Consider the following 11590-nt stretch of genomic DNA (forward strand, 5'->3'; position numbering starts at 1 on the left):
AACGATGAGTTAAAAATAGCGTATACCAGAAGGGGATAATAGAAGGATGACACTCTGTATCCTCTTAATACTTTTGTTATGTAACGTCATTCTTCCCTGGCTCACCCTTTTTGTTTCCTTTCCCGCTCATGAAACTTCAGATGGGCATCGCACCATGGGGTGAATACTATTACTGTTTGGCACTAGATCCCCAGCAATCAACCCACAAACCTCGTCTTGACGTGGGAAAAAAACCACAATCGCGCCTTGGCAAATAGTTCAGCGCTAATAGACTAATGGTGAGGGAACTATTTATCGCATATGTGATTGGGTTTAGTAACCTTGCTCCAAATGTTCCGATGTTAGGAAGAATGACGTTACACTTACCCCGCTTTGTGGTACACTTCTCACGAAGAGAAGTATTATATACTTATGCGTGAACCTAATAATTAGCTAGAAACGTTGGATGCGAAAGTCAGATTTATTTCTAATTTCAGGTTTGGCTGGTTCTTTTCTTGCTATTACTAACTTGCTTCTTAATTTACGCTTTAATCGGGCATAACACAAATCCGAGATCAAAAGCAGATAATATATTTAGTAATGCATTTATAGTGTTTATTTCACCACTGTTTAATACATGTGAGTGTTTCATTTATGTCCTTTTATATTTAATTTATTTTTCTACATTATGATACAAATATTAAGGGTGTCCCGAGTCCAAGAGGAAGGCCAAAAGGCAAAGTCAACGAATTTTAATAACATTTTGGAAAATTGGTTCGCGATTTCTATGTTTGGGGCTCTCGGCTGTCTTGCTTTCCGCTATAATCGTCACTAAACCAGCGGATTTCATTAAAACATTTCAAGACATTGAAAGATTTCCCGAAGCTATTCCTATATTAGAAAAGGGCACGACATTCACAAACATGCTAGAGGTATATACATTTTTAATTTACCCTTATAGAAACGCCTTCATCACTCTTAGGATTAGCACAAGGTAATAACAGAACGTAATAAGAGAAGGATGGCACTTGATAATGATTTATGACTGTAACAAGACTTTTATCAACCTCGAATTGTCTTGTCTTCCCTGATTGGCTAATTGGCTGTCATGGTAGTGCCGTTTAATGTCGTGAAGGGGCGAGTAAAGAACCAAATAATAGTTGAGGGTTATACATACATGAGCCGTGTACAATTTATAAATACACACTTTCAAATATATCAAATCGCCATATAGAATCCGGACAAGACCTTACCATCTGCAGTCTCCAGCATAATGTTATTGCTTTTCGCCATTTGCCAACGAACACTTCAGATTCCAACTTTTTAACATGTATTATGAACCAAACAGAGGGTATAGTCGCGACCAAAAACCAATATAATTGATCATAGAAGTTATGTATAGCCATACTTATGCACTGGTCGTGTCTCAGACCACCTAACCATGGATAGTCAACTGAATAAGGACCTAGGTTTGCTTAGCAATGCCTGACACTAGCGCTGTGACGGCGGGTGTCGCAAATTTGTCACCAAACCCCAGTAAAATGATAAAATTCGGTGATAAATTGCGGTCGGTAGACTCGTAACGGCGCTTGCTACGCGTTGTCATTTGTTCAAAACGGCTTTGATTGTTCATGGTTAGGTGGTCTGAGGTCGTATTATGCTTGGAAATAAAGCAGATATCCATGAGGAAACCGAGAAAAGTGAAGGGGGAGCTAAGATCACATTACTGCAACCCAACTTGAATGGGATACTTGCTATTTTTCTACAGTTTTTATGCATTAAGTTATCTCTTAAATTGTGTATGTTCAGCTTAACAGCATACCAAGCGGTAAAGAAATTTGGCGTAAAATTCAAATTAATCCGATGAAATCGCTCTTACCATATGATGAAGTAATATCGGAAGAAACCTTGTCAAAGGTTTTAAAAGAAAATGATTACTTTATTATCATTGAATATGCCGGTGGAACGAAGGCCTTGCATGATCGATTTGAGTCTAAACTACCTTGTGGATTTCACATTACATCTCTTATCGATTTTGGGGCGTTTTATGCTTTTATTTTTAATAAATATTTGCCTTCTGATATGAAAGAAAATTTAACATATTTGTGAGTAAATGTCATATTCCATTCATGAGAAATAATCTAAAAGACAACATAGTTGTTGTTTGTTGTTATTTATCAGTCTAAAATGGAGAATATAACAAGTTTTTAATCGCTGTAGATTGATAAAATAACAACAGATTATTAACAAAACTTGCGAAAATGTTTTTTTTCTTTTTGTAAAATGTTTTCAATGTTTTTCGTGTGCAGAGCGATTAATGTAGTTGAAAATGGTCTATTGGCACATGATATTGAGAGGAGCTCGTCACACTACGACCGTTGCATCCAAAAATTGGAAAAAGAGAGAATTATCCAAATTAAATTGAAAAATCTACTTGGAACATTTATATTTCATTTCAGCGGGTTGCTTTGTGGACTTGTTTACTTCTTGCAAGTAGAACGTAAAATAAACCGTTGCAAAAACGGTTGTAATGATTTGGTTTCTACTTGAACTTGTTCTTGAAGTTTACTTAAGGTAAAATTTATATAATATGATTCCTTGAAGCAATGAACCTCTGATAAAATAATACTTGAATCTATATTGAATGATTTCTAGCCCTAATATATTGTACCACAAGAAATAATATATAGGGAGCTATGCATTATTTACCTTGTGATCAGATCTTTCCTTATCCTTATGCACTTATGCTAGTGAACAGTTCTAGGCCAAATTAGGATTATAGACATTCTAGACTATAGTATATAGTAATTTCAACATTCTATTATTTACTGTTCTTATCGTGGTCTGATAAAAAATTGTCAATAAACAGTATATTTTAAAGTGTTAATAACTTTCAAAGAATCTATGATTATGTTTATTTTAAAATTTTGTGCCCGTATTAACAACATGGTAAATAGGAAAATTGCGAAGTTCTTATAGAGTAGAGTAGAATCCGAATGATTTTCAAATAGCCAATAATCCTTGATGAAGAAAGCTGACCGATAATTCGTCACTATTTGATTAAGACTTGCAGAACTATTTATTGAGTTATCATTTGTTTATCAAATTGCAAACAAATTAAAGCAAACCTTTTAAGAGCATCGCCGTTTACATAGAAAGGATTAACAAGAACATATGTTGGATGACATGACGACACAACTCCATAAAATGATAAAAACAAATACTTTAATTTTGTCTTAACTTACAACAGTCATTGCACGATAATTCGATCACTTAAAAGTTAAAAACCAAAAACGGGCTTAGGATAATATTGGTAACCTGATTGACCACGGGGAATGTATGAAACGTAGTGTATTTTTCGACCATTCAAAGGTTGCAACGGTCTGATGTTACCAGAAATGGCTTCTCCGCTTTCATCCAACAAAACGTCGAATTTTCTAAGCTGTTGAAATTGAACAAATTTTAAATAAAGATAATAGTATAATGCCTAAGTATGGGTCAGTTGTAGAGGGCTATAGTATTGGCAAAAACGGATTTATGGTAGGAAGAACGTCGGATCGTAGCTTTAGCCTCTAGTACCATCCTCGCATACTTTATTGAGAAACTTCGTCTGCTTATATTTTGACTCCACCCACAAATTCGATCTCTAGAAGTAGCTATATATACAGAATTTGTGGGTGGAGTCAAAATATAAGCAGACGAAGTTTCTCAATAAAGTATGCGAGGATGGGGAGTGAATTCGCTAACTCCGACGTTCTTATCCCATAAATCCGTTTTTGCATATACTTATACTATACGATTATTTACCTGGTTGTAGGAGACTGGTAGAATTGTGTCACTGATGACCCAAGTGACCGCCTCTTGACACAAAGGAGTGGTCAATGAACCCTTGTAAGTCCAGTAACTGAAAGTCCGTATGTTGGGAATGAGAGTGGACAAGTAAAACCGCCCAGGGATTGTTACGTTTGACGGATGTTTAATTCGGTGTAAATTAAGCGTCAGTAGATCGTAATCCACATCCCAATTAGACAACTATTTGATATGTAAGAAATATCAAATTTGTTTTAGTTTAAGACGTAAAATTGGCATCATAACTTTTAATGTTCCACGAGTTTAAAGTGAAATAGACTAGGAGGAATCATACCATCTACACAAAGAGGGGAGGGTACTTTGAGGACAAAAAGTGGGCCATTTTGTCCTCCAAAAGATTTGGCCTTATCTTATAAATGTTATGAATCCTCGTAGTCGAAAAAATTCGGAATTGTTGGAAAATGACACAAAAAACAGAAACCGAAACGTACTGAAGGAAAAACGTTCGAAAATTTTAACCAACTGGCGTATAACTAGCTATACGCTGGCAAAGGCTGTAACCCTATCTACTAGTTAAACGTTACGTTGGAAAGGACAAATCTAAGTTCACCTATTCTAACCTTAATAACATTTTAACCAACAACGAACTATCATAGTTTTAACATCTACTGTAAATTTATTTAATAGTGTTTTTCAAATGTTACTTACGCCACCCAAAATTGCAATTACAATAATACCATCAGCGTGGTTAACTGCTTCATGCAAATTTGCATATTTGGTGTTTCTATGGACGAAATGTATCTGCAAGAAATAATTAAAAATTTGAATTAATTATATTAGATCTTAAATATGTTGGATAAGTTGCATAAGCTGCCAATCAAATTTTATTAAAGCCACGTGTAGTATTGGTTAGTTACCTCCAATGCGTTCTTGAAGCCATTGATGGAATGTTCGGCACCATCGCTATCTTTACCGAAATGAAAATGGAATTCATCCAATCGGTAGGTGTCCTCCTTAGCTGGACCACCCCTAATTGTAATTGCTTCCATGAAGCTGACTTTAACTGTAATTAGAGTTGGAATTCTGAGATTCAAGTAAGAGTAGAACTAAAATAGACCCAACCAATAAATCTTTTGAATTTTTATAACGGCTCAGATCTCGAGCTCGGGTTTTGAGGTGAGAAAGGGATAACCTGATTGGCTTGATTTTGCCATGCGCAGAACCCGTTTTACCCCAGAAGTCAGACTCTAAACCAATCAGAAAAATAAGAGATTTATTTTCGTCGCTCGACGACAGATGGTACTACAGTCAACTTTGTTAGTCACGTGATCCTATCCCTTAAATGGAGACTAGACCAAGCCAACTTGTTTATTTGTTGGTTGGGTCTATTGTATTTTCAAAAGAATCTAGGCCTAGATGGCGTTAGGATTCCTTTTAACTATTTCTGGTAATAGCTATTACTAAACCTGTGTGCCCTGCGTTGGTCATAGTTATTTCCGAAATGAGTTGATGATATTCGCTTAAGTCCAGGTTAGTAGGAAAAGTAATTGGACTCGCAATTAAGGTATTGATATTAATTGGAGATTGCTTGGAACCTCCGCATTTTGGGAAGTACTTGGCCCAATTTAATCGATCTGTACATGATGAGAAATTAAAATTGGATGTAATCAGTTCATTGATTTTAACGCAATACAGACGTCAAGCGAGTTGAAGTTTGTCTTCGAACCATGTTTAAATTTTACTTCCAATTAGAATACAGTTTTTATCACGTCTCGCTTCCGCCGTTCGCTCGGTCAATTAAAGGGATAGTAGCGTTTATATTGATAGTTTTAGATATTTGAAAATGTGAAAACTGGCTCTTATAGTAAGATTTTTATAATATATTCGCGGGGATAGATTTAATTTTAGAAGTAGGAATGGATAACGGTTAGTATTTACTTCAGTCCGACTCATAGCCCAGTTTAGAGCCCCTCCCTTCAACACGTAACGAAAAGTTTAAATTACCTTATTGGCTCACTTAAACTACGTTTTGATGACGTTGCTGACGGGGACGGCGAAAAATACGTAATTCATTTCCTTTTTAACTCTGTCGCTATGACCCGCCTCTTCTTTCATACCCCCTTCCCGTGGAAGGGGGTCCGGGACTTTGACGCGCGCCCATATTACTCTGTTCTCCATTCCTACTTCTCAAATTAAATCTATCCCTGATATTCGATAAATATGTTTCGTGTCAAAACATAATGATCAATTTAACTCTACTATCCCTTTAAAGGTATTATTTTAAATTACTTACACTTATACGAAAATGAACTTGATCTGAATTGACCTAAAATCCATAAAGTTATATTAAAATATTTATCACTTACCCAATGCTGGTTTCTTAGTATTTTCGGTGAAATATGCATAATAAGAATACTCACCTATAGCGCACTTGTTAATTAAAACTAAAAATATAGCGAAAATTACTAATTTCATTTTGAAATATTTTTTTAAATGCGTTTCTTTGTGTCCGAAATCAACCCTAACTGTACTCGAAGTGATACCTTCTATTGAACTCTTGTTGTGTCCACTATTTACATTTTGAAGTATGAAATCTATGTTGTTATCTTAAAAGATAGATAAGGATAATAACATAAAGATATCAAAATAAGTATCGATCCCGATTTTGTTTGGTTTTTCCTTTATTGATAATAACATACTGTTATTGGTAAATTTTGCCCTTTGCCAGTTGATATTGCTTATTTGTTATTATATTGGAAAACAATATGGTCATTGACCCAATGAGACTTTTACATATCAGATTATATTCGTTAGCTATTTTCGATCGATTAAAATATTGCATCATTTTGGCGTTCAGATTAATGCTTGTTTTAAATTTCGTAATCAAGATATAACAAAATAAGATTTAAAATTATTTCTTAGTTTTTGCCATAAATATTAGAATATTTAGGTCATGTTTAAGCCTTGTAGTTTTAATCACTTCGAGCCCATGATGAGCCTCCAAACTTAATGTAGTTTACTTTACGATAATTCAAAGGTTGTAGCGGTCTTACATTACCAGAAATTGGTTTTCCATTCTCGTCCAATAGAGCCTCAAACTTTCTTAGCTGTAACACCACTCTACTTAAAATTTAGAATTTTAAACCGGAATTTTATGAAGAAAAATAATAATCGAATTCAAAAATGCATTTAAAAATTCTGAAATTAAAAACAATTTAGCTGTAAATATTTATGAACTGATGGACCATAAAATGTCTAAAACGATTGTGCAAGAAAGAAGGGGAAGAATAGGAAAACAGGCGCTTAGAAAATTCCACGTTAGCGGACACGGCATGCCAACACTATACTAAAATATATTATCGCAGTATTTCCACACTTTGCTTAATCAACCTTGTTTCTATACTTTACACCACAAGCCTATCATATTTAAACAGCAGCCAATAACTGATCCGCTGACGCAGTAGACGAGTATCAGGGTATTTCGGAACCAGCATGAACCTATGTTCGAGCCAAACCCATGATTACTTATTTAAGTTTCTAATCAGAGACTGACAAACAGACGGATCTGGGACTCTGGGTCTTTCTTATTATAATTTGATGTCGATAATTATTATGATGCATATGACTTCTTTTAACATACATTGCGTTAGTAGGCCTATAGTTTTATAATTTTGAGCGGCAGTGTTTTACCCAATATTCCCTTGGAAAACCGATGTTACAGCAAGACGTTTCGGTTTAGCCTAACTGTATTGTTCGACTCCTATGGTTGAGACCTTTCTTCTTATGGAAATATTAGTAGAACTTCCTTTTCCATTGATTTTCTTTTCTTAAGACTTTTTTTGAAAATGTAACTACTATAATCTTGAATTCTATTTGAAGAAACTTTACTGAACACGCGTGCAATGGAAAATGTAGCCTTGACCGTTAATGGTTCGTCGTTTAGTACCACGTCAGTGAAATTAGAAAGATTAAGCACATAACAAGATTCACGTTGCTTTAACTTTTGTTAAGATGGTAAACGTTCAAGAAAATTTGGTGATGTAAGAAATCAACAAGATCCGACCAAAGCAAGTTTCTAGACATAACATAAGTCAATGAAGGGCAGAAAGGGATGAAAATACTGCTAGAAAACTCAGTGAATTCTAGAACATTTTTGTTCGATATGCTTAAACTACTTTCGATGTCGTGTAAGCCCAAGTTCTTGGTCGACGACAAACATTACCGGTTTTCTTTATCATTATTTCATCATTCAATGCATCACGCTTCTGCTAATGGAAGTAACATTTAAGACACGCCTTATCTTTGTTTCTTCACTTCTTCGATCGCAAATTTTCTCTTTTGTACTGTTAAACATTTTTCATTTCAACTATTTTACCTCAGTCTGTTTGAAAAGTAGTTTCATATTCCAATACTGAGAATTATATATAAGAATCTCTGTACTCGAAACATTTTTCACGTGATTAGGTAAAGGCAACGCACTTTGTGGAAAAATGGAAATGCAATGGAAAATAGGAGCCATGATAATGGTAAGTTTAAAAATGGCTTATTGATTCAAAAATTTTATTCTGTATTTTTTCTGTTCTTATAAATTTATAAAGAAATACGAGATAATTCATCATGTTTCCAGGACAGGTGGAAATAAATACGGTTTGTTACAAAAAGAGTGGTACAAACGAAGTCCAGTACAGTGGGTTTAATGACATTTTGCCCTAAGAGCCACTGTGTACAAGCTATGATTGGAGTGCTGTAGAGATGACCCCCTGTACTAAATTAGCAGTGTTTTTGCATAAATTTAAGGAGTCATCATAACGGTGGCCCTAAAAAACAAATGTCATGGAAAAGTTTCAACTCAAAATCACCGATAGAACTCACTGTACTTCAATACAACCACCCTTTTTGTAACACAATGTATCGGATTTACGTCAATTATTTATTTATATTACCAGGGATAGATAGACTTTTTTTAAGACGGAATAAACAATGTTTGGCCTTTACTTCAGTCCGACTCATAGACGAGTATATAGTCCCTTCCTTCAACACGTAACCAAAAAATTAAATTATCTTATTGGCTCACAAAAACTACGTATTGGTGACGTTGCTGACAAGGAGGGCCAAAAATACGTAATTCCTGTTTACCTCCGTCGCCATGACTACGACCCCTCTTGCGTTGTACCATAGCCCACTCGATCACGCGCGTCACGACGCAAGCTGCTCGCGCTATAGCTATAGAGTGCGGATCGAGTGGGCTATGGTTATACAAATAAGCGTCTTCACATGGGTTCAAATTGGAGCCGTCTAAATGCGAGGGTCCGGTAATTATTCGGGAATTGTTTTTAATAGCAATAGTAGTTAGTGAATTTGGTGCCGGTGTTTTGGATTTGGAGTACATCTGTAAGCTTGAAAAGTGTTCGCTAATTCTTTCTTAAGCCAATCATTTCTACTATCCTCATGATTTTGTAAACGAATTTGATGAAGTTAACCAAGGCTTAGTGAATGGTCAGGAGTTTTGTGAGCTTAGTGTTTGGTTAAAACCTGTTCGTGTTGTAATATCTATGAAGACTTTTAATCAATAATTCTAACTCACTTTTAATTTTCTTGGGTCTTCCCCGTTTTTTTTCAGTTGCAAGCCCTATGTCTTGTGTAACTTCATTTTTAAACAATGTTATTTCAAAAATTACAATCCGAGCCCATTCCAACTTAGCAGACGAAGGGGCAGACGACGTTTATTTGACCCGGATATACATACAACGCCATAACAAAAATAAGACCCGCCTCTTCTTTCGTACCCCTCCGTCACGGGTAAGGGGGTCGTGGACTTGGACGCGCACCCGAATAACCCTGTTACCCATTCCGTCTTAAAAAAGTCTATCTATCCCTGATATTACCATTTAATGATTAAGGAACATATTAAAAATTTGGTAGTTTGTTAAAAATAACATGTTTCGATGTTTTGCTGATTCTGTGACTTAGTGGTCGAATACTAAAAACTTAACGGTTATTACATAAAATGTTTTTGCCGTTTTAAATATTATAATTTTCATTAACAGGATGAAAATGTTACCAGTGATAGATTTAATTTCATGAGTGAATATTTGGCAAAAAGGTATTATTCTCTCTTATTGGAAAACCCATTTGGTCTAGCTCTTGAATCTCTTGAATGATAAATTATGCTGTTTTATAGGAAAATAAAACTTGTCAATTGTAACATAGCGTTAAAGACATTTCCATTTCCTGATGAATGTTTTGTAAGTTCACATTAGACATTAAATAGTTTTTCAAACCCAGGAGAAATAATCTTGTGATTTTTTAGACGTATACCATTTCATTCCTTGACTTCACTGCTAAACAAATCCAACAAATGATAGGGAGCGTGAATTTGTCTAAAATATCATTTACGATGTCGTCGGTGACCAGAACTGTGACTTTTTCTTCATCACCAATAGCCCAAGAATCAGCTTCATTGGATTTAATTCAAATAGATAAAACGGTATTGACTTTTTCACACTTTTTTATATGAGTCGGATTTTATTCGAAAATACTGTAATTTTTACACTGTAAAATATCAGTTAAATAATAATAATCCTAGATTTTAGGGAACAAAATTTAAGAAATTAAATATTTCTGATTTTTTTAAGAAATTCTACACAAAATCCTAAAATCTAACTATTAATATATATTTATAAAAAAATCAGGAATGAGTAACTGACCTTATTAGGCGCGCGTAGGAATTCATGATCCCATCTCAAGGGACGCTATCACCCCATGAAACCGAAGTCCCATTGGACCGCCTACCCATTCGACCAAATATTTCAGATTTCTAGTCCAATGGTTAGAAATAGTTTTTTATGGATTTAAAAAGTAATAATTATATATCGTTATTTATGGCTTTAGAAAGGTTTTTAGGCTTAATATAGATTCGGTTCATTGGGATGGAAAGTAGAAAAACTGCACATTTTGGCTATATTCGATCCAATGGGATTACGGTTCAATGGGACTGAAGCGTCCCGTTCCGGCCTACGATTAGGTTGGGTTGGGTTTGGTTACGTTAGGTTCGATTGGATTGGGTAAGGCTAGGGTGGGTCCGGTTAGATACTGTAAAATGGGAATCGGTTCAGTGTGACAGAAGGTAGAAAAGCCGCGTATTTTGGCTATATACGGTCCAATAAGGAAGAATAGACGGCTCTTATTTTCAATGACGACCAAGGTTACTGGAAATGCCTATTTTTGATCGTTTCATCTGTAACGTTAACAAAATATGACATTTAGAAACTGTCGTTACGTGCTAGGAGTGGAGCTTTTTATTAGTCTGCGGTTTAGTTTAACTAATACTCATTGCTTCTTCCTCAATACTAAATTAAGATTACTTTTGTTTATTGTATCGCATAAAAATATTTTTTTTAAGGTTCTGAGTCTACTTTTGATAGCGCTAGCGAGTTGTTCGTTGGTTTTGATATACACCAAGGAATCAAAATTCAATTGGAGAACACTAACTGTCTGGCTGGATAATATTTGGGTTAACTATGGACTTTTATTTACTGAGCGTAAGATATAATTGTCACTAATGCAATTCTTTAGAAGACAGTGACTTATTTATAAAAACCCTTCCAGGTAGCAATAACCCACCGATTTTTTCGAGTGGCAGATTTGCATTTGGAAGTTGGTTGATATTAGTTTTGCTAATGACGATTGAGATTGGAAGCAATTTAAAGTCCAGTTTTTCCGTTGTGTCTTACGACGTCATAGACGGCTTTGATGATCTTTTAAAATCCAAGAAAATTGATGTCCTAACATTTAAACACTC

General features: G+C 35.0%; 1 protein-coding gene across 1 annotated transcript; it reads right to left on the minus strand.

The window, feature by feature from the left end:
• Positions 1-3247: 3247 nt before the first annotated feature.
• LOC149718440 (carbonic anhydrase 1-like) lies at positions 3248-8143 on the minus strand. The gene is made up of 8 exons (XM_089860936.1): positions 8104-8143; positions 6256-6395; positions 6083-6209; positions 5256-5423; positions 4707-4852; positions 4498-4590; positions 3787-4011; positions 3248-3421 (listed from the first exon to the last, which is right to left on the minus strand). The coding sequence occupies exons 1-8, from the start codon at positions 8141-8143 to the stop codon at positions 3260-3262; spliced, it is 1101 nt and encodes a 366-aa protein (XP_089717062.1). The 3' UTR covers positions 3248-3259.
• Positions 8144-11590: the final 3447 nt, after the last annotated feature.

This window comes from Phalangium opilio, unplaced genomic scaffold, assembly GCF_054372755.1.
Source record: "Phalangium opilio isolate 3A_F unplaced genomic scaffold, DU_Popi_V2 ptg000002l_1, whole genome shotgun sequence".
NCBI lineage: Eukaryota > Metazoa > Arthropoda > Arachnida > Opiliones > Phalangiidae > Phalangium > Phalangium opilio.